Source organism: Neopsephotus bourkii, unplaced genomic scaffold, assembly GCF_033783945.1.
Source record: "Neopsephotus bourkii isolate Nb327-2 ecotype Australia unplaced genomic scaffold, CSIRO-AGI_Nbou_v1 NB_1292, whole genome shotgun sequence".
In the NCBI taxonomy this organism is placed as follows: Eukaryota; Metazoa; Chordata; class Aves; order Psittaciformes; family Psittacidae; genus Neopsephotus; species Neopsephotus bourkii.
Window position 1 is genome coordinate 8,101,009 of NW_026901776.1, and position 23,857 is coordinate 8,124,865.

A 23,857-nucleotide genomic window follows, 5' to 3' on the forward strand; every position below is an offset into this window, starting at 1 on the left:
TTTGCAGCAACTCAGAATTTCTTTGTAAATAGGGAATCGTGACAAAATAGGGAACAATAACATTATATGAAGACTGAGGTTTAAACTGGGATAGCCAAATTTACTCTCTAGTGGCACCTAAATTAATAATCTAATTTTGAAAGGAAGTCAGAACCTAGCAGCTGCTGGTAGCTTTCTTTAAACTGGTTAGAAAGAGTCAGATTATGCTTTTTCTGAGTATTTGGATGCATATGCTATAAAAAATCAATAGCCTATTCTTAGAATATACTTCTGTTTGTTGTTGATCTTTTCATTTTTTTTTGCCTAGCAAACTGTAAATGTACAAATGCCTTAAACCACATATGAAGTATTTTGTAGTCAACAGAGTGCTCCAGTGTATATTTCTTGTTCAACACATGAGCTGTGATGAGATTAATTGACAAGTAATTCTTTGCCAATATTTTATTTTTATGTAAGCTCACAAGCTTTACTGTCAGACTAAACTCTTGAATATTTGGTGTTTTCTAAAAAGCTGAAGTGTGTTGTCTCTAATGTCTCTGACTTAATTCCACACTATTTAAATGTTTTGTTAAGGCTAAAGCTTACTTATTTAACTGATAAATCTGTTAGTCTGCCTAATATTTCTTAAACATCAGATCTTTGTTAGTTATTTAAGACAAGAGAATTGTCAACATCTCTTTAAGGGAAATAAATGTTTTATATTAACAGTTTCAAGGTGTTAGGAAGTACACTGGATTTATAGTCTTTCTCTTACATCCAGAACTGGTATCTTCTAATACAAAGTCCTGCATTAACACATCAAGTTATTATAATTCTCCAGGTGGGGTGCTAATAGACTTGCAGTTGACTCAGCATACCTGTTATCCACTCCGGAAAAGCCCTGAACTTTGCTAGGATGGAAAATAATTCTCACAACAAAAGCAGGGAACTGATATGAAGTGGTGATGGATAAACAGAGGCTGGAAATTAAACAGGGTGTCAGCCTCACAAAGTAGTGGTGGGGCAAAACTCTACAGGCTATGAAAAAGAAGCTTGATACATCTCTGCACCATGGATGATGGGGTTGCTCTTAACAGCAAGGTCTGCACTGCTGGCCCATCTAAGCCTGGGATCTTTCCTTATGGTCCACTTTGTTCCTGTGTAACGTCAGCAGCTCAGCTTCCTCTTCTGTTAAGCTTTCATTTATCTGGGCGTGGTAATCAGGAGAACTGGACTATAAATTTGTGAATGTTTCCAGTACAGGGCAGGAACATGGACAGATGTCTGTGTGGAAAAATGTTGAAACTGCAAAACTCAGGCACCTTTGTATTCCAGTTCCCCAGATTCTAAAGACAGCTAAGTGATGCTTAGGTTTTTTGCTGGATCAAAACTTGAGTGTACAAGGTGGAGAGTGTTCCCCTTCTCCTTCCTCCCTGAATGCCTTTTCCCTTATTGTATTGGATTTTTCTGCATTGTGTTCTCTCCTCATTACACAGCCCCCTCTTCCCTTTGCCTTCCCTTTGACCCATGCACTGACCTTTCCAAGGCTATGTGTGTCCCTCCTCTTTATTTCTGCTTCTCAATGCAATGTGGGAGAGGGTGGTGTGTTTGGGAGCAGCGGATATGCTGTGCCCTGGGGCTGTGGCGGGAGGGAGGGTGCTGCCACACTTAGGGCTGAGCTCCCGGCACCAGAAGTACAACCAGCTGCACTTATGGGATGTGTGGGAAACCCTGTGGGGCCTTCTGCCCCATAAATGGCTGCACGCTTGAAGTCTGCTGTGGGTAATTAAACCCTTTTCCAGCACACCAGAGGGAAAAAAAACAGGTAATATCCGTCAGCCTCTTGCCACCCAAACTGCAGCATGCGTTAGAAAGTCAAGTGCTGGCCTCGCTTTCCCTGACTTTCCCCCTGTGTAAAATGGGGGTGCAGCTGTGCCAGTGTGCTGAAGTCTATAAATGAAAAGTGTTGCATAGGTGTGAGTATTATTAGCTGCTTAATAAAACTAGACAGCATTAGAAATGAACCTGAGGCAGACAGTGAGCCACAACAGTGTCAGCTTAAATCCGGATACCTGAAGTTTTTGCTGAGAACTACTGAAGTGCAAGGAGAAAAAACAATTGCTGTAGCATTCCTGTAACTCTTTCAAAGGCTTCTGTCTAGGTGCATCAAATGCAGCAGAGACCATCAAGGTCCTGCAAAGCTCCAAAGATCACTTTTTGGCTCAAATTTTGCAAAGTCTTTTGCAAAAAAAAAATGTCATTTTGAGCAGTTGAGCTGCCTTTTTGCTCTCTTAGAGCCTTGCACAGAGACTCCCTAACAGACTAATACATTCTTGCATGCTACCAGCACCTCTGTGCTCAGAGCAATCGCCACACACAGGTGCTTTCCTTGAGTCGAGATGACAAGGTTAGTTTTGAACATCAAGAAAGCAGAGAGATGACTTCCCACCAATAAATAAGCTTAGAACGAACATGTCACCAAAATCTTCTTGGCTTAAAACCACTCACTGAGCAGTGGCTGTATACAGAGGTGGCTGGACTGTGATCCTTACATTGTTATCGAGGAAAAACCCGTGAAACTAATATGGGAAAACCTTTGGGGTTTTCTGCGTGAACTTGTCTGCGCTGAGGAGCACCAGGATGTGTGTGGTTATACAGCATATGTAGCAACTGTGCCCAGCACAGGGAATTGTCTTCAAACAGGGACAAATGTGGGGGTTTTCTCCTCTGCCTTGACCCGTCAATTTTTTATATAGCACCCCAACCCCTCTTCCTCTGACATTCTAATGCCTCATAAAACAAAGCGGTTGGTTGACTTGGTGGTTTATAACAATGAAACTGGTATATGTAACTTGGAGATTTTTTTTAGAAAGCCCATTTGTTTGTTTGTATTTTAGTGTTCCACCTGCAGCTTTTGAATCCACAGGCTACCACAGCACCTCCACTGAATTTCAGAGCTTTGGTGCCAAGTGCCAGTAAGTTGTGACCAAGCTTTCATTTAAAGATTATTTTTTATGGTATTACAAGTAACAGTTATATTTGGAAATAATACACTTGCTTTTCAACAGTACCTAGAGAGGTGATATCTGCACCAAAAAATCTGTGCTGATTTTTCCTAAAGAACTTGGAAACAAAACAGTGTAGCCATTGTATTTTAAACATTACAGCAATTGTTCAGTACATGTGGTGCAACCCTAAATTTCTATGTCAGAACACAGTGCCAACTCTGAGTCTCTGTAAATTATGGTACTGTGGGCATGTGCATGTTTAAACAAGTGCTTTTCTATCTCCAGGTTAAATGGTCGTATTTATGGATATGGTTTGGAAAAGCCAGACAATACTCTAATGCGATAAAAGGGACCGTAAAACACGTGCTTATTTTTCACACCATTGTATTTTTAAAACAAAGCAAAACCTGTTTTGTGGCTTGGATTTTTCCTCTAAGTACATTGGGATTTGTTATATATAAATCCTAATGATGTTTATTATTGTATACCATAAAATATGTGGAAAAAAGAGACCTATTAAAACAAATACAGATAAACAAAGAATAATTCATTGCCTGCAGTTAAAAGTGCTTTGTGCTACAGTTCTCCAGTATACTCATAAACCTGTGACTCTAAACATCTTTAAATTATAGGTTTAGGCAGCCAAAATATTAAGTGTAACTCCTTTTGGATTCAACAGGCTCTACCTAGTGGCTTAACCTACTACTGAAGGTCAGGAGAATATAATTCGTCTTCCACAATGCCTAGACATCACCAGCTACACTTCTGGAGGTATCCTGGAAAATGAAACTGTTAAAACATTCCAAGCGCTTCAGTGGGATTATTGTCTATGACAAGATCCTCTTGGACAATACACAGACCTTTGTGCATGTACCACCATAATACCCACTAAAAATCAAAGCTTCCCTTTGGGACCACTCTGCTTGATGTGAACAGTATTTCAGATGGGCTGGTAATATATGCAATCAGCACTATCAATGACAAAAAAACCTCATGGCTTCTCACCCACATGCTCAGTTTAAGCATTCATTGTTCTTTTAAATGTGCTATTTTCTTACTTTTTAAGAAAGGCTGCCCATGTACCATACATGCCACCTAGCCCTAGAAGATGCTAATCACTGTGCTGTATTTCCCTATTTGGACAAAACAGGTTGTCTTCCGAGGCACTATTTCTAGAGGTTCTTAAGTCACAAAAGTAGAAATATATTTTTATGTATTGTTCTTACTGGAATTACCTGTAGAAACAATGGTTGTATAGAATAGTCAAGACACCGTGCAAGATTAATTGATTACAGGATCAGCCAGTATGCTCAAAGAGCATTAGCTTTTCCCAAGATAAGAATCTTATTACAAATTACAAATGGACTGTAACAGGCAGTGTTAACTCTTGAACCCAGTGTCCACTGCCACTCTGCTACTGATTTGAACCTAACCTTTAAGCACTGGAGTGCTGCAAGGAATGATTACATGTGAACATTATTTCTTAATGCAAAGGCAGATAGTGTAAGAAAAGAAGAGCATCTCCATAACTGACAAATGTTTGGAAGACTGGTGGCTGCTCTAGAAATAAAAAGTATGAAAAACCTTAAAGGTAAGCATGTTGATTTGATCAGAGAGCCAGAGCTAGAAAAACAGCAGGAGGAAAGGGAAAGTGAACAAAAGTGCGGAAGGAAAGGAGGCAGAAAGTTTGGTTTGCAACTGCAGGGGGCTTTTAGTCTTGTTAGTATTAGAGGTTACTATTCTTTCTGGCTATAAAGGATAATTTGGGTTATGCTGATCTTGTATATCTGAGACAAGGAGCTGGACAAATTCTGCAAAAGAGATGCATGTGACTCATGGAAAGAATAACTAGTGAAGAACTTGCTCGACTTGAACTCTTGCTTGCAGGGATTTTATTTACCCCTGGGGAAGGGTGAAATTTTCCAGTTTGGCATAGAGCTAAACTACTTTACCAGTAAGAGAGATCTTGAAGCCTCCTTTGCTGAGAAGATAAGCTTTCATGGTACAGGATAAAGGCTAACATGTACTGAAGATTATTGCACCACAAGCAAGGAAAGAGATGCTTTAAAGCATGATTCTTTTTACTGTGAAAACTAGCTAATGGAGTATTCAACACACATGTATTTAACTAGATGCTCGCATTAACTCATTTTCAATACAGAGCACAAACCATCATACATTCCTTTATTGTAGACACAAAAAAATAAAGAAAAATGCTCCCTGCTTTGAGGAACTGAGAGTCCCTGGTAGCTCTTTCAACAATATGATACTCATATTCTCATTCACAAGGGCTCCATGAGAGAATTCAGTCAAAACTCTTCTGATTTTTATTCCAAGTGTGAATAATAGGCCAGCTGCCTGGTGACAACATTATGGGCAGTTAAAAAAATTTGTTGTGGAAACACTTAGAAGGAGTTACATTCAAGAAAATTACTTGCTAAAGAGGAGCAGTTTAAATGCAAATTCAGCCTCAGCTCATGTGTACAAACGTGTTTTAAAAGAAAGGGGGAAAAACCCGCTTCCCTAATGTGCTGATTAGTGTTCTTAATAGCAGTCTAAAACATGCCTAGGTTAGGCAAAACTCACCAGTTTCTCCACAACAGGGCAGTACTTAATCCTCAGGTGCTGCCTGCCTGAAAACTTGAAGATCACAGAGAGGTAGAGAGATGAGATTTGGATGCAGATGCCAAACACTCTTAATACATAAGGTTGGAATATGGAGTTGTTTGGTTTTTTTTCACAAACCCTGCTTCATATTATGAGGAAATACTTAAGCTGCTGTTGTGAATCTTTTGTTCAGAGCCTATCTGTTTTCTAAAAAGACTTTGTTCTACCTAATTGTTTTGTCAAATCACCTTGAACCTCTCTGCAATAAAAACAAATCTTAAATTCTTTCAGAGGGAAAATAACCCACCTCATTTTAAAATTAATAAAACATAATAAGTGAAAGTTATAATAAGTAAGAGTGGAAGTTCGATTTATGAGCCCTATCTTTGAGCAGAGCTAAATAATTTAGTAGAAATATATTCTAGTTTTCAAGAGATACATGGTAATGTAGATGACAAGATTAGAAAACTAAATGATTGTGCCTTGCAAAAGCCTAATGAAACACTGGGGCTGAAAATGTCAGTATTTAATGAACTTAACAGTAGAGAATCACAAGAGATTCCTGCAGATCCTGAGAACATTATGTTGTGTATCTTGAGCAAAACTGGCAAACACTCAAAAAACCCACTGGTGTTTTTGCCAGTCAATGCTAAGTACTTACATACGGTCTTTATTCAGGTTCTTTCAACTGGTGAGTGTTTCTCTCAATTTAAATAGTTGGCAGTCATAATTTCTAATTTTCATAATTGCAGTTGCCTTTAAATCAGTTCTGCTTAAAAAATTCCTGCAAGGGACCTTGCTGGGAATCATCAAATTTACCGTACTGGAGAAGAATCCTAATCCTTGTCAGCTATGGCTACAGTCCCACAGAAAATGAGGGCTAACAGAGATGAATTGAGCTTAGAAGGAGTATAGGAATTATTTGATCTTAGATCAGAGATGGCCATCAGTGTGCTCTGAATAGGAATAGATAAGAAGCTTCTGTACAGAGACAGATCATTCTTCTTGTTTTCAGATTACATCTTTTCAGTTCAGGATTGTACATACTCCAATAGGTCAAAATAGTGATCCTTGAAAATCAAATGCCTGTTTTGAAAGAAAAGGATGGAAATCTGCATCTCCTTTTTTTTTTTTTTTCTGAAAATTTAAACTTTAATATGAACAAAGCCACCAAATTCATCTACATGTGGATCCTAAATCTAAACAATTTTCTGGATTTTCTGAGTGCTGCTGGCTAAAAGTCAACACCCGACTACATGTGATCCTAACAAGAATCTAACTCACACACAATTTAGCACTAAGGCACATCTTCAGGTTATTTCCAGATAGCGATACGGATGTGTGTAGCTAAAAGACTGTGCATACTGTTCCTATCTGCTGCATGTGATATTATATTGCCCTGCAAATCTGTGTGTTTTAATAAATCAGTCTGCAGATGAGTGGCAGGAGTGCCTGCTTTTGTGTGCGGAAAGATTCTGAGGAGACCATCAGCATGCCTCTGCTGGAGACTAGAGCCCCTCTGGGAAAAGTGAGTGAGTGCCTGAAGGAAGGAAGGAATGAAAGGCTGCCTCTCAGGTGGGCTCCCCTTGCCAGCAATGAGGGCCTGTGGTTGCGTGACTCACCAGCTGGCCGTCACGGGAATGTCTGAGAGCGGGGCGATGTGGGCATGCTGTGGAAGCACCACAAGCCATGCGTGGTTTAGATTCGTCTGCTACTGCTTTAGGGAAGCGCAGTAACTTACAATGGCAAGCTTAAAATAATCTGACAATTACAGAGATATATTTTAAACACAGCTGTTAAAGGAGGATGCACGTTCATAATTTTCATAATCATCCTTTGTTCAGGCTCAGTGTCCTAACAGGCGAACACTGCAAAACTAACCAACAGGAGTGGAGAAAGGATCTGGTGATGTGACAGACTGAAGTAGGTTGAAGCCATTGCACAAAATACCATCCACACATGGGCTTCAGTCCAGAGACCAGCAAAATCAGTAGGAAGTCTTTCCATTGATTGTAGCTCACAGAGATTGAAGCCTTTTGAGAAAAACAATCTATCTGCTTGTTTATGCCCCTATTCCACCCCTTTGTGGAGTGTGGCTGTCGATTTCACACAGTTTAAGACCACAGACCTTCTTGCTGGGAACTGCTAGGCAGGTCCTTCCCACATTCTCTTGGGTCCCAGGAAGACCACCCTGGGACACGGCTTCTCACTGCCATCCATTTGCTCAGGACTACAACAGTACTCCTACTGCTGGGCATACTTATCCTGCCTGAGAAAAAAAACCCTTAACTAAGAATCAGATGTAAGGCTGGTGTGATAAGGACGAATTAAGTCACTGGCTTGCTCTGATCTCCACGTGCTTATTTCACTCAGGGTGTCATAAGCTACTTGGGACAGCTACAGTACTTTGGAAGTAGTCGCTCACATAATTTTGATTTAACTAATTATAAACCATGTGTTAATTATCTGGTGTTGTCGGCCCCTACCATGCCCTTCTTAGCTAAGACTCTTTGCTATAAGGCCAGGCTGAATTTCTGTTCTCTAAATACAGGTGAGGCTCTGTGCTAGGCTGGTGTATCTCTACAGTATTCTTAGTTACAACCTGCTTGGTGGCAAGATCAGTTCAGGCTGTGCCTGGTGCTATGTTTGAGCCCAGGTGTGTAGCCTTTTTCTGGGGTCTGTTTCATCCTTTCAGTCATGTCCTAGCTCTTCCAGTCCTCAAGCTCCTTACCACCTGCACGCTATGCCAGGAAGCCTTGCACATTATTACCCTCCAGGCTTACTTTCTTGAAACTGGTTTCTGTTCCACCCAAAAAGGGCACGAGCTGTGCCTGTTTCCACCTGAGGCTGCTTGTTAGGCATAATGCCACACCTCATCACAGACTCATGCAATAACTGAGGATGGAGGGGACCCTTAGAGGTTCTCCTGCTCAGACCAGGGTCAGTGTTCAAGTGTCCTGATGTAAAACACAGACACACTGCAGGCTGACATTAAACACCTCTGCAGACACATTTGGCTATTGGAGAAAAAGTGACTGAAATGAAAGCCCAGCATTTTTCTCCCCACCTACTTCTTTTTTAAAAAAAAAAAAAAAGCTTGTAATTTTCATTTCATCACCTTCCACCACAAACCTTGAACCAGCAGCAGACAGAGGACCTATACACATACTCCCAACCTCTAACGGTGGTGTGTCTGGGAGCTGCTCCAAATGCATCATTAGTATTATATATCCGTTTTTTAATCCAGAGAGTCAGGATCTGCTGCTCTGTGTGCCCAGCTGGTCTATAAACAATTGTTTATCCTGACAGTAAAGCTCAGGTTCTCGTTTCAAGCACAGCAATCTAAGCAGGGCTGTGTTTCTCTTAGTGACATGGAGAGCAAGGTTAAAGCAGACAGTAGATAACCAAGCCACCCACCCAGCATCATCCTAAACTGTCAGAGGAGACCAAGCACAGATAAGGGGGTGCAACCATTACCTTTCAGGTTATTAAGTAGCTGCTTCAGGAGTAATCATGGCTGGTGTTTCCATGAGCTATAGCTCCTCTTTCCATAGTCTCTTACCACTCTGTCTGCTTCTCTTCCATTTATGCTGATGAGCTGGTCTGCCTGGATTATGTATAATTATGAAATCTTTGAGAGATTCTTTGATGCTAATTCAAGCCAGAAGGGCTTTATTTTACACAGACAATTTTCCTACAGCTTTCCATAAGTCTGAGCAGCACACAGGGCAACAGTGAAAAATCAGGATCCACTGCTGAAGTTTATTTTTGTAGAGGTTAGTATTCTTGGCATATGACATAGACATGCTGTGAGAGTTTTTAAATATTAGTTATAATATTTACTTTGCTTTTGTGAAGAATGTGTTAGTTTAAACATGTCTTCTCCTAAGGTAAAGTGAAATAATTACATGTGTTTTCTCTTGTTTGTGGTCCTTTCCACCTCATCTCCTCTGCACTTTGTTTTTAGTGTGCATGGGATTGTACAAAGAAAAAAGCAATTGCAAGGAACAGTGTAATAAAAAAGTTCAATGGATACTTCAATTGTTTTGTAGATGAGATGAAATTATTATCCTCAAGGAAATAAATACAACAGCACAGTATGGAGATTTTCATATCTGAAAAAAAAAACAACCGAACTTGTATTTCTGAATCAGTTATTATATGTATGGATGGATAACTGTGAAACTGCCAAATAGTTGAGATTTCTGCTAGTCCAGGAATTATGGAATGAAATCCAAGACTATGCAAATCCTCACAACTTCTTTTACTATGACAGTTACGTCAGCAACTTGAAAAGAAGCCAACTCCTACTTGTCTTAAGCATGTATTTTGTTGGTTATGTCTCTAGTCAGTAGTGATAGACTGGCATTAGACTTCTGACAGATGGACCCAACTTTCAGTGTGTCTTAATGCAGAAAAGAAAAAAGCCTTATGGCAAACTCCTTTGGTAGCAGTCCAGGGGGGAGTGATGACCATTACCCTGACTAACATTAGTCAGTCTTCTTTTCCCATCCATACTTGTAGCTCTGGCTTATCCGCATGCTAATCTGACTGTTTCTGACACCCAGTGCTACACTGGACTCATACTGCTCCAAGATATGAATTCATATACAGATCAAGCTCTAAATCTCAGTTCCTTCATCCCTGAAAAGACAGTCTGCTTCAGGACCTTGTGGCTCCCAGTCAGAAAAGCCGATTTATCTTCTGGCACATGTGTTACAGAGCCTAATGCAGCAGAGCCCTGATCACAGTGGCAATAACAATGTGCTGGGAGATGATGACTTCTTTCAGAGGAGGTGCTGGGGAAGGCACTACAAAGATGCATTCGTGGTAGCAAATCCAAGGAGGGGGAGGCAGAAGGTTGTTTACCCAAGGTAATAAAGTGTGAGTCTGGAAGCAGAGATACTTGCCAAAGTTGATCATTATGGATCTCCAAGTCGCAAAGGAAGGCCAACCAGTAGTGAATGGGTTCAGCAAAAGTAAGTTGCTCCCTTCCAAGCCTCACACATCTGTCCACACCTAGTCTGACTGAGTTCCTTGGGAGTGAATGTAAGTACCTACATGAACAGAGTGAGCAGGACTTGCGTTTTTGTGAAGCATTATTAATATTTGTACTGTGGTAACCCTCAGGAACTGTTGAGACCTCAGGATATTAGTTGCAAACTGTAATTACAGTTTGTGTCTGAAGGAACAAACAACAGTCATGGTTGGAAGGTGCAGTTCAGTTCAAAAAAATACCCTATGGAAATTATACTAGCATCAACATGGTTTTACTCAGCAAATGTACTTCATGTATGTATTCAGTCATGTGTGCGATATACTTTAGTGACATAATAAAGGTCAGTTACTTATTTCCTGTACTCTGATTTGAATGGAACTAAGTTATTCTCGTTTGTTCAAAAGAAATGCCTTCTAAATTAGAGTCATGTTACCTGTACAAAGCCGTGGCTAAGGGTATAATTTTGACTGCAAAATACAGGGGTGTTTCTGCAGATACTTGTATAGTACGAAAACGAAAACAGCAGATATAGGTCTCCAGCTAATTCTCAGCTACAAGAAGTTATAGATGATGCTTTTCCTCTAGCTTGGACAAAGTTTGGAGTAATATCATTGAAGCTAATGGAGCTACACTATGGTAAAAATGCTATTCCATAGCCAAAATTAGGACCGAACACAGCATTTAACCTTGTCAAATATGTTAACTGTGAGCTCCCAACCCAGCTTTCTTTGTCGGCTACAGCTTGCTGCATGCTGGATCTACAAGACCACAAGGACCATTTGTTGGCCCCGTAGCCTGACACATTGGGCATTGCCAATCATTGAATTTACTGCCTATCTAACCTGGACATGGGGTCACAGGGTGATATACTGTGGCACTATGCTGCTGCATAGGAAGGCTGAATGATCATCTGTGCTCAGATGACTTCACCCTCAACATAATGTCCATCTTCCCTGAAGTGTCCTGTGAAGGTTCCTGTGAGCCCATACACCAGACACATCCTCTGTGAGACATGGAGCCACATTTCCTTTATTTGCTGAAAAAGAACTCTGGAGGTCTGAGAGTTGCCAACACTGACAGCTCAAAACCAATTGTCCTTCTTCGCTGAACTCATGGAATGGGCCCCAAAGTCACTGGACTTGAACAAAAACATATACAGCAGTTTAGTTCTTGCTTTCATTTTGGTCTGAATAATGCTATTTTTGTTCTTGTTGCAGATACTCACACTCTTAAAGTGGCTTCTCCGCTGTCCATTAAGCCTTCAACCCTTGAACCCTGCCATCTCATCAGGCAGCAGTTCTGCTACCGGCATCCATCATGCTCCCGATCTTCCAGCCAGTTCTTTGCTTCTCAGCCTCAGCTATGCCCTTACAATAGAGCATCCAGAGGGCTGCCCCTCTGGTGGAAGATATACAGACTAAGCACCTTTCTTTCTGCTTCCCTGTGTTCATCCTTCAGTCACAAACCATGGGGGGAAGGAACTGAAACAGTGTGAATTGCTTTCCCAAGCCTTCTTTAAGAGAATGGTGTGGCTGGTAGGTGGTGTGAGGTCTGACTCCTGTTTCTAGCTGCAGACTCAGTACCTTTTCCACAGGAGGTGGGGAGAGCAGGTTTGTCATAAGCAGTGATACCATACTAGAGGATCCTCATGAACGTTGGTAGCTACCTGGCTTGTCCTTGAAAGGCCAGTATCTAGTTGTTTGGTGCTGAACAGATGAGCTTTTTGTCCTTTGGCAGCAGGGACTTAAATGTATGAAGAAATTCTTAGGTGAGCTTTAGGCTGCAGTGGCAGTTCACTGAAATTCTCTTTTAGCTGTTAAAACTTCTACATCTAACCCAACTTGTTACTGCAGCCAAGCCCCTAACACCCAAGACCTTCCAAACCTGGGGGAGGGAAAATAGTAAAGAAAAAGTGACCAGAACCAGACAAAGAGGGAAGGGTGGATTTCCTGGTTAGAGGAAAAAAAGGGAATGCTGAAAGTCAGATCTGCCATGTAAATTTGTGAGGAGTGCTTGACCTCAACCAATTAATCTCAGATAATAATTTTTCAAGAATGTTTTTAAACCTTGATCATTTTATGCAAGGCATCCACCTTTGTGGCTGTATTTCCCTTGAGGTCCCTTACCACTTGCTGTACAGTAGCCAGTAATACACCACATTTGCCCCCTGCTTGACATGACTTAAACCCCACATTTCTTAAAAGCAACTGGCTTCTGCTGTGGAATGATGCAGTTTTTGCCCTCTGTTCAACAAACCCAGCCACACACGTAGCTGTGATCTCATTCTGGAAAACTTCTGAAGGACAGCAGCCTTGTGCGCAGCAACACTCCTGAGCACCACATCAGTTTCTCTCCACTCAGTCCTCAGTCCTTTTCAAGGTGGTCCTTGAAACCACCTCTCTGGTTTCAAGGTATTTTTTGTTCCCTCAACATTGTAAAAACATTCAGTGTGCTCAGGATTGACAACAATAAGCTGTCAGAAGGGTGAACAGTTCAGATGCTGGGAATGTCTTCCGAGTTAAAAAAACAACAGATGTATATGTTTGCTAAAGAGGAGACAGTTAACTTCTTAGTTATGTTCAAGCTGGGGCTTCTTTCTGGGGGCTTTATCTGGTTTGGGTTTTTTTCTGAACGATCACTGAGTTTTATTCTAATTTTGCCCACTGTGGATTTAGAAGCCTTGAGGGCTGGTGGCATTTTCTTTTCAAACCCTGGGCTTCAATTCAGAACGTTGAAGGCATGGGAGCAGGAGCCTTTAACATCCATGTGGCTCCCTTACACTGTGACTATAGAAAGCTCCAAACGCTCATCTATTTAAAACTTCTATTTATTTTTGAGCAGTTTTAAATAGATGAGAACTAAGGAGGAAGGGACCGTTGTGCTCCTAACACTGGCTCTTGCCTGGAATCCTGTCAATGTAAAACCTTCCTGCTCCCTGTCCCGGCTGTGTAGCTGCACCAAGAGAATTTAAGAACAAAATCTCATCAGTTTGGAGCCAGGGTCAGTGTCCTTAAAGCTCTGGAAAACAGCAGAGGAGAATCCAGGGAGGAGGACCTGGTTCCAACATATTGGATTTGCAAACTGTTTGATTCTCTGCAGAGATTCTTGGAAAGAACTTGGACACATCAGCTTCTGAGTATTTTAAAAGATGTAACCTTCTTTTTATGAACTTTTTTTATTTAGAGTGCTTAAGGGTGACATCGGTCAAGACACACTGGAGGAAAACGTGGGCAGTTTTGCTTGTGTGTTAATTCCAAGCGTACAATTGCAGCTTGTATTTTGTTCTTTATGCAAACACACTGCCTTACAAACATAAAGAAAAACAAGAATGTGGTCCCTCTTACTCCTGCTAGGATGTCCCCTAAGAACAATCTCAAACCTATGCCTCTCATTAGTCAGAGACTGATGAACGTGATAACTTTTAACGTGTGTAAGAGCTTTCGCCAAGTTCCTACCTAAAAAGCGAAGCACGCGTATGAACCTTTCGAAGGTTTAAAGCCTTACCTCCATTCAAATAGGATAGAAACGCTGTTGCAAAAGTAGAGGTAGGCTGCCCCCGCTGCACGGGGGAGCTGTGCTGCGGTGCCGGGGCAGACCCAGCCCGGCGCCCAGGTACTCTCGAGGCTCGCTGAGCGCCGCTGAGCTCCCACCACCCCGCGCGGAGCCAGGACCCCCGCGGCCGCCGCGGCCCCATCGCTGTCACCTGGCCCCGGCCCCACGCCCCGGGAGCGCCGCCTGACGTCACGGCGGCCAGATTGGCTGCGTGGGGCCGGCACCGGGGCAGGAGCACCCCCATCCCCTCCTGCACACGCTCACTCGCGGAGAAACTCTTCAGGAGGGTTTTACCAGCCCGGAGTGCCTTAAAGACCGTTTCTTGCACCCGCACGCAGACCCCTGGCAGCTCCGGCAACCGAAACATCTGCTCCGCATTGCGACCACCCCCCTCCAGCAAATACCCTTCCCCTGCTGCTGCTCCTCCTCCCTTCCCGCTCCGGCTCACAGCTCGGCTCGCACCCGCCGCTTCCTTTCTTCCAACGATGTTTTCCTGCTCCACGGAGCGACGTGTTTGCTGAACTTTCCTAACAGTTTGGGGGGCGGGAGGGAGGAACCTGAGGCTTTATTTTACCCCTAACCCCCTTCCCGCCTGGAGCAGGTTGGGGGGCAGCAAGCGGAGGAGGAATCCGCACCGCGAGCGCAGGTCGCACACGGGCGTTCTGTGGAGGAGGAGGAGGAAGCCCTTGCCTTGGGGGTCCGCGAAGCTCGGCGGCTGTAGGGGTCCCGCAGTGGAAATGGCTCAGCTCGGATGGGGATTCCTTGTCCTCCTCACTGCCTGTGCGCTTTTGTCACCGGCGCTCGCAGCCTCCGAAAAGGGCAAGTTGAGGAGGGTCACGTACGTTCTGCAGCCCGGCCGGGGGGGCTCCACTGGCAGCCGGCATCAGCGCCCGACCCTCCTCGGGGGGGAGCAGCAGCAGCGCACGTTTAACGTACAGCTCAACACACGCTACAGCGGCGGCACCCTGGAGCGGACACGGCGGATGAGCAAGCCGGGCGGCGGGGGTGTCCCGCTCCGCTTGAGCCCCGCCGGGCAGGTCCACACCAACTCCGCCGTTCGCGCCTCCTCCTCCTTCGCCAAGCCGGCCAGCTTCAGCTCGCGGCCCAAGCCGCCGCCGGGCCCTCACGGCAACAGCAGCGCCGGCCTGCCCCTCCGCCAGAAGCACCAGCTGCCGCCGCTGCCGGGGTAAGGCGCCCTCCCGCCCGCCGTGCCCTGCGCGTCTCCCCGCTCCCCTGCACGGCTGAGGCGGTGTTTCCAGTCCGCAGCCTCCCCGCCGCCCCGAGTATCTTCATCGCCAGCACGGAGGGCATAGAGGCAGGGGGCAGCCGGTGCCGGGCTCCTGCAGGGCACAGTGGCGCTACCGGTGCCCGGCTGGCTGCGAACCCGCCGATTCCTCGCGGCCTCCCCGCGGCACCTGAGCCCCCGCCCCCCGGAGCTCGCGGCCGGTCCCGGGCTGAGGCGTCGAGCGCGCGAGGAGCCCCGCGGCCGCCCGCGCGCCCTCCCCTCAGCCCTGCCGGGAGCGAGCTGGGGCCCCGTCGCCTCTGTGGTTTGCGCCGCGGCGGGCAGCGCTCGGGGTGCCCCGTCCCGAGTGTCCGGGCACGGCCGGTGCGGGGCCAGGGAGGTTTGATTCTTCCCGCCTTTTCTCTCCGCGGCCCAGCGCCCGCCCCGCGGCCCGGCTGGGGATGGGGAGCGGTGCCGGCAGCCGCCGCGGCGCCGGGAGGGGCCCCGCCGGACTCTCGTCCCTCTTTGCTGTTCCTGCAGGGTCAATGTCTGCGGGGGGCAGTGCTGCCACGGCTGGAGCAAGGCCACGGGCTCCCAGAGGTGCATCAAACGTGAGTAGCCGTGTGGGTCGGGGGGCCTGGGATGGGTGTGGCGGCACCACTGAGGGCAGTAGCGCGGGTACCTTTGGGGAGCGTGCTGCCATGTGGTGAGTGCTGGTATGCGCTGTGGGCAAAGAGGTGGTGGCTGAGTTACAGATCCCACCTGCGCCGCACGGGTGCGGATTACCAGCATGCTTGCTTCAAGCCCTCTCACAGCATCACAGTACGCTGCAGTTGTAACGCTTTTCATCCCTAAATACTTACTTGCTAATCTTCAGCTTTGCTGAAGGACAAGCAGCAAGTGCCTCTTAATGTTTGTTGCCACAGATAGTGGCATTTTTGGAGAGGGCTTGATTAGTTTTTGTGGTGGAAGTCTACACACATGAACGCTTGGGTGTTAGGAATTGTTTGTCGGGGGCTTAATAGGGTAAAGAACCTGCCAGAGGAGTACAGGTGGAGAGCAAGAAGTTGTCATCTCCCCATACTCTCCTTTCACCAGCAGCCTGCATGAAGATCCTGTGCTTTGGGTGTGGAATTTTTGAAGCGTTGAAGAAGTCAAAAGAGATGGATTTGGGGAAGGACATGTGGAGGGATGTACCTTTACTGGGATACCTACAAACAAAATACGTGCACAAAATAACACAGAGTCAATGCAGTTATACTCATGTTGACCTTTCTAATGTGAAAGAGGAAGCATCTCTGCTAATTTTAGGCAGGATTCAGGATGCCTGTAAATGGCTGAATGGCGGTGATGTTGCCATGATGTGACATACTTTTTTTTTCTTCAGGAAACCCCTTTAGGTATTAGCTATATTGGGAAGCTCTTGGGACATCACTTTAGTTCATTAGGACAGACTTCTGCGGCTGAGACTTGGGGTATCATGGAGTAAACAATGCTTGTAAGATGCAAACTTTGGGCTTTTTTGGCTTTTGTCCCTGTGTGGGATTTTTCACAATAGGGATCAATTACGTTTATAATTCTCAGGAAGGTCAAGTACCTTTGACCTGTATGGAACTGTTGCTAAGAAGCAAAGGTTTTATTACAGTAGGCTGTTAAAACTTTACAATTTCCCCGACCAACTTAGACATCAATTTAAGATGAAAATAAGGTAGGAAATTAGCATTTTCATCTTGAAATACGTGCTGCTGTGTTAGGCTAGTCAGCTTTTTCTGCTTAACACATGGTACAAGTACTAAAATGATTTTCTTCAGTTTACGGTGGTAATTTTGAGGCTACTCTCAAACCTTACTAAACACCTCCCTTACCTGAAAGCCCAATCACGGTGAATGGAACCCCTTAATAATTTTGGGATATTAATTAAAAAGCTGTATTTCAACTATTTCAACAGAAATCCTATTGTCAACCAATTTTATTTTCATTATTTTGAAGACACACTCCCCAAATTTTCATTTTTTTCCCTTTCTGTCTTCCAGTAACTTTCAAGTTTCTTCCTTTTAAACTTTATTTTTTAATAAAATAAGCAGTTTTATTGTTTTCTTAGATTTTTGTCATTTAAGTTTCTTTTTTTTGGGTTTTTTTTTTTTTTGTTTGTGGTTTGGGGTTGGTTTTTTTTTTACTTCTTCCATTGTCATTCAGCTGTTCTCTTTATTGTCTTCTCTTTCTTTCTTTTTTTTTTTTTTGTTAATTTTTTTAATTCCTGTCTGGTTTTAGGGCCTTCAATAAAGACTAAGCCAGACAATTAGGTTTTTATGTGATAGCTGTAGAACCTTATTTAGATCAAAGAATTACTTGGTTCATTCATGTAGTGATTGGAGGAATAGAGTAGCAAGAAAAGAGTTAAAGGGGTGTGTGTGTGATTTTTCTCATTGACCATTCTTTCTCATTTTGTGTCTCTGGTATTCGGCTCTCCTTAGCATTAAATATTTTTTCTGCCTGTTCTGATGCTACTCTGGTACATCCTAGCAGTGGTATAATGCACTTGGCTTGGATCTTCTGGGTTTTACCCCTCTCTTGGCAAGCCAAGGGAAGTACTAAATGTACTGAAGCTGCCTGTTTTGTAACTTAGGCAAACCATGAGATAGCATTGACTTGATTTAGTTACGGAAGATTAGTCTCACAGTCATAAAAGCCAGCTATCTCCTTTTCTGGAACCTCCTGATGATCCTTTCAGAAGAACAGAAATCCTACAACTGAACAAATGTTAACCCCTAGTGTCCAGTAAAAAGAAATGATTTTTTTTTTTTAAATTCAGATAGTGGACTGTTAGTTAGTTTTGAGTGGATTATTGCACTTGTGGATTAATTGTGCCACAGATGCAGGCACACCTGAGCTGACTTTGTGTAGAGTCCGTTTGGGCCTGTCATGGTTTATTAGCTCAGGTTCAGTATCACTTTAATAAGCTATTTGGTCTCTAGGGCCAGTTTATATTCTCTTGAATGGTGCAAAGCCTGAGCTAATAAACCCCAGACTCATTCTGGCACTTTCCAGAGCCAACTTCTATTTGTCTGCATTGTGCTTCCAGAACCAGTGTGCTGAGAGCCAGCTCTGATCAGTGAAGTTTATTAGCTCAGGTGTAATCCCAGGCTGGAACAAGCAGCATGTGTTTCTGCTCTGCTGCACCTGTGTGAATAAGCCTGCTGGTAACCCACAGAAAAAGCGGTTGAAGGGAAGAGGTATGGTCTTGCAGCCCTGGTTGTGTTTATCTTCCCCTTTCCTTTGTCTTGGTGGTTTTTGTTAGCCCTGCTTTCTCATCCATGGGACTGTGGCTGAGCCTGCCCTTCTCATGGGGACTTCTATCTCAGGTGGGTGGCAGCCTGGCTGGGAGCAGTAGCAGCTGCATCACAGTCCCTCAGTAACAGCAACAGGGAGTATTTGAAATGTTTCTGTTGTGGGTCAGAGGGCAGCATCTGTATGGAGGAGGCAAGCGGACTTTTCAAGTCCTTCCTGCAAATTTTGGTTGAAAGTTGAACTGCCTGTTGTGTTTACAGTTTGTCCGTTTTCCTGTGAGCTACCTTTATGAGAGTAAATACCCTATCCAGTTTGGAGCATATCCAGTTTGGAGCTCTGTGCCTCGTATTTCAGTTTTACATTGTAAAGTTGTATCTTAAGAACTTTTTCCCAAGCTTGATGTGACTTTGCTTATGAAGAACTGCATCATTCTAATTAAGAAGATGAAGTCATAAAAGTATTCAGAATTGCTTTACACTGGGAGAATGATGTCTAACAATCAAAACCAACCTTTTTGAAGTGTTCGGAACGTTCACCTTTGGGTAAAGACAAAAGGTGGGAAAAAATCAGCCACAGCAGTAATCACTTTGGAAAGTTATAAGCATGTGAAAGGGTTTATGACAAGGATTGTCTTCCAGTCATAGTTATCATAGGTTATAATCTGTGCAAGTGTAATAATAAGGTACCCCTAAGGCTGGAGAAATCCTGTTTTGTTAGTTCTTGTTGCATAATCCAAGCATTATACGAACATTAATTAACCCTATAACATGCCTGTAAGGCAAATAAAACCTAAAACATGTAGGGTTTATTATTTATTTCATTTATGGAAATTGAGCCATAGGTTAAATGTGGACTTGGACAAGTTGTAACAACTGTTTGGAAGGCCTAAACTGGAAATTAGGAATTCCTGCCTTTCAATTGCATGTTTATCCTATTGAAAACTGTTGTCCTGTACTTTGTTACTTGCAACTAAATTTCTATTAGTTAACACTACTTCGTACAACATATGCCCTTCTGTTTATTTTGGTTTTGTTTTCTTAATGATTACAAGGAGCTGTTCTTCATGTTGGGAAGTCAAGAAAGAAATTATGTACTGTATGCAGGATTTGATAAAGAGCCACCGGATTGTAATTGTAACCCCCTTATAAAATGTATCATAATATTTTGCATGGAATATTAATATCAGTTGTTTGTGAGTGTTTTCACAAACTGAATGGCTTAAAAAACAGCATTGCCTGGAGAAATTCTTACTTTTACTAACATAATGATGAGAATTAACTAAAGATAGTTGGAAGGAGAGAGTTGCCTGTTAATGGAATACTGAAGCATGAGTTCCTTAATTTCAGAAGGGTAAGAAAGGCTCATGAGACAAACAGGTGAGGAAGTAGGTTTTGCAGGATTATGTTTAGAGTAAATTTCACATAGGGGCAGGAATTACTGTCTCTGTAGATGTAGAGCCCATGTACATCATTGTTGTCAATTAAGAGAAAAAGGATCTTGTGTCTTTATTAGAATCATAGAATAGTTCTGGTTGGAAAGGACTTTAAGATCATCAAGTTCCAACCCCCCTGCCATGGGCAGGGACACCTCGCTCAACCGTATCACCCAACGCCTCATTTGACCTGGCCTTGAACACTGCCGGGGATGGAGCATTCACAACCTCCTTTGGCAACCTATTCCAGTGCCTCACCACCTTAACAGGAAAGAATTTCCTCCTTATATCCAATCTAAACTTCCCCTGTTTAAGTTTTAACCCATTACCCCTTGTCCTATCACTACAGTCCCTAATGAAGAGTCCAACCCCAGCATCCCTATAGGCCCCCTTCAGATACTGGAAGGCTGCTATGGGGTCTCCACGCAGCCTTCTCTTCTTCAGGCTGAACAGCCCCAACTTTCTCAGCCGATCTTCATACAGGAGGTGCTCCAGTCCCCTGATCATTCTCGTGTCCCTCCTCTGGACTTGTTCTAACAGATCCATGTCCTTTTTATGTTGAGGACACCAGAACTGCACACAATACTCCAAGTGAAGTCTCATGAGAGCAGAGTAAAGGGGCAGGATCACCTCCTTCGATCTGCTGGTCACACTCCTTTGGATGCAGCCCAGGATACGGTTGGCTTTCTGGGCTGCAAGCTCACACTGACGCTGGCTCATGTTCATTTTCTCATCAACCAACACCCCCAAGGCCTTCTCTGCAGGGCTGCTCTGAATCTCTTCTCTGCCCAACCTGTAGCTGTGTCTGGGATTGCTCCGACCCGGGTGTAGGACCTTACACTTGGCATGGTTAAACTTCATGAGGTTGGCATCAGCCCCCCTCACAAGCGTGTCAAGGTCCCTCTGGATGGCATTCCTTCCCTCCAGTGTATCAACCGAACCACACAGCTTGGTGTCATTGGCAAACTTGCTGAGGGCGCACTCAATCCCACTGTTCATGTCAGCGATGAAGATGTTGAGCAAGAGCGGTCCCAACACAGATCCCTGAGGGACACCACTCGTTACTGGTCTCCAGCTGGACATTGAGCCATTGACCACAGCTCTTTGTGTGCAGCCCTCCAGCCAGTTCTTTATCCACTGAGTGGTCCATTTATCAAATTGATGTCTCTGAAGATATTCTGTGTGTGCATGCACGTGTGTGTGCATGCATGTGGTACGTATTCCATGCATGGATGTAAGGTGAGGATTTTGCAGTTGGAGCTGGACTGGATTCTTTGAGTTTGGTCATGGAGTTCTTTCCTATCCGTCATGTGCTCAGGCACCTTGAAAGGTCATCAGAAAATAAGTTTTTTTTACATTAGAAGGGGATCTTCCTAATTCTTTCTTTTTGAAAGACTTCCTGACTCAACATTGGGTAGATGTTTAGTTTAATTAAAGAAGTTTTAATTTATTTTTCAGAATAAGAACATATACAACAGTGAAGTGTTCCTGCTGGAGAAGGAGACTAGAAAGTGTGCTAATATGGGCCCAGAGGAAGGGTCCCCAGTGTTCAGTTCCTGAATTTGCATGGTGTTTACTTGTGTATTGGTATGCAGTTTGAGCCATCTCATCCCTAAGCTTCCAGAGTTTTACTTCTTGCTGTTGCTGAGTTAGCATGCTACAGCTTTGTGTCTCCTTCAGGACAAGAGCACTCTACAGTGTGACCAGTAGTCCTAGACCTCTAGTTGTCCAAGACCTGGATGGAACGTGCCCTAGGTTACTTTTAGCTTATACTCCTGGATTTTCTTGGAGAAGGGGAGGGAAAGGTTTCATGCCTTGGTCTTGTTCTGATACAGGATTAGGATCCAGACCTGCAGACTTGGAAGCATACATCATTCTTCCAATTAGATATAAAACTCTTGACAGTAAGTATTTTAGTATTGATTGCTCAGAATCTGCTCTATTCCTGTCTTCACTTCAGCTCTTAGAAATGGTGTTATCTAAGCTCGCTTTAACTGAATACTTCAAATGTTTGCAGCTGTGCTTCATGGAGGTTTTCTGGTGATAAATGGTTCCTGAGGCTTGTATTTAATCAGTTTTGTGGCTTCGAATTTTACCAAGTTCTGTTTATTTACATTGCTTATACAAAGCCTAACTATAACATACTCTCCCCAGATGTTAATCTTCTCATTCTAATACCATCATCTGAGTAAAAGCAGTATCAATCTCCTTCAAATTATGTCCAAATCAAAATTAAATGTCTCGATTTTAAAGAGACATAATTACTTTGACCCCATATAACTGACCTTTTTAATATGTTCTTTGATGTTGTTTTTAAATGTTCCAAAATTGAAAAAACTGGAAGCCATTACTTGAGCAGCTGGATTTTGCCTCTGCTGTACTGGCTACTGTAGTACATAAATAAAACTTTTGAGTTTTGTATACAGGGAATAAATTGGCTTTTGTAGTGGGAAAGCTCTTGTTAGCCCTCAGTGGGGGTTATGCTCCGCTTTATTTTTAACATACTGCCCTTAGGAAAGGGGGAGAATCCAGGCTTCAGATTCTTATCTTTGGCTTTGTCTACTTTCGTATGCAGCGTGGACTAATGGATGCAGGTGTATAGACTAAAGCCTTTGGTTTTGATGACCTGAGGCGCACAGTATGCATGTTTTGGGGCTTAGTGTTTTATTTTTGACTAGGTGTACTCTGGTCACATGGAGTGAATGCCAGTATGAGGCTGAAAGGTATTAGGTGTCTTCTTGGAGTATTCATGGTTTTTGGTTGGTTTTTTTTTTTTGTTTGTTTGTTTGTTTGTTTTGAGGTTTTTACTTTGGGGGTTTCTATTTAGCGCTATTTATTTATTTATTTATTTATTTATTTTTACTCTGCCTTTGAAAGCATCAAAATTTGACTTTCTGAGCCTAATTTATTCCTAGAAAACAGATCCCTTCCATTGCCTACAGAATGAAAGGAGAGCTTTGGCATCTCTGCATTTCTGACTGCACCCTGGAGGGGAAGAATTTTACATTTACCAACGCAAGATACTCATTTAATGCAGAGTTAAAAATAGTTCTGCTCATCCATATTCTTTTTTGAAATGCACATTGTAGTCCCTGCGTAAACCTAGAGTTTTGCAGAGCTGCGTCCCGATAAATGGGGATTAATTTTGTGTCCTATGGCAAGATTTGATTTTTCATAATTCATATAAGTTTGTTTTGTTTTTTTTTATTATTATCTCTAGATGGCAGATTTGGCCTGGGTTTTCAGAGAAGCTCAACTAATTGGTGAACTCTTAATTGAGGGTTGGTTGGATTTAGGAAAAAACTTTATTGTTCTTAGCACTTTAATGGCTATTATAATTAGTAGCCTTTTCTCTGGTACCTATTTTCTGTAACACTTCAGTTGTCTGAATCCTGCATCCAGTTAAAAATTTTCAGTTGTCTCTTTATTGAGGTTCTCTTAGTTTGTTCAGTTTCTTGTGTATTTCTTACAATGTATTTTGTAACAAAATGAGTAAGTACTATAATGAGAAAGGTTAAGGGCATTGAAAGAATTGCAGATGGGAGTGTTAACCAGCAAGCAAGACCAGTGTGTAACATGCGAATCTGCTGGTTTCCTTGGTTTAGTCCGTTCTGTAGTGAATGATTTCTTAATTTCTTTTTTTTTTTTGATACTGAAATGATAGAATGATCTCTACCATGTGAAATGTTTGTACTGTCAGAATATGTACAATTACCATCTCATGTAAATGTCTCCCAGATTGTACAGCCTAACAAGTATTTATATAAAAC

The 23,857-nt window shown here is 43.2% G+C and overlaps 1 protein-coding gene across 5 annotated transcripts in view; it reads left to right on the forward strand.

Annotated features, from left to right (window-relative positions):
- Positions 1-14,344: 14,344 nt before the first annotated feature.
- Positions 14,345-23,857, forward strand: part of LTBP1 (latent transforming growth factor beta binding protein 1) — a 194,644-nt gene continuing 185,131 nt past the window's right edge. For 3 of the 5 annotated variants that reach the window (XM_061365890.1, XM_061365891.1, XM_061365894.1), the window contains exons 1-2: positions 14,345-15,331; positions 15,908-15,978. In XM_061365890.1, the coding sequence (XP_061221874.1) occupies positions 14,883-15,331; positions 15,908-15,978 (520 nt within the window). In that variant the 5' untranslated portion in view covers positions 14,345-14,882. The remainder of the gene's footprint in view (positions 15,332-15,907; positions 15,979-23,857) is intronic. The other 2 variants (XM_061365892.1, XM_061365893.1) reach the window with 1 other exon arrangement.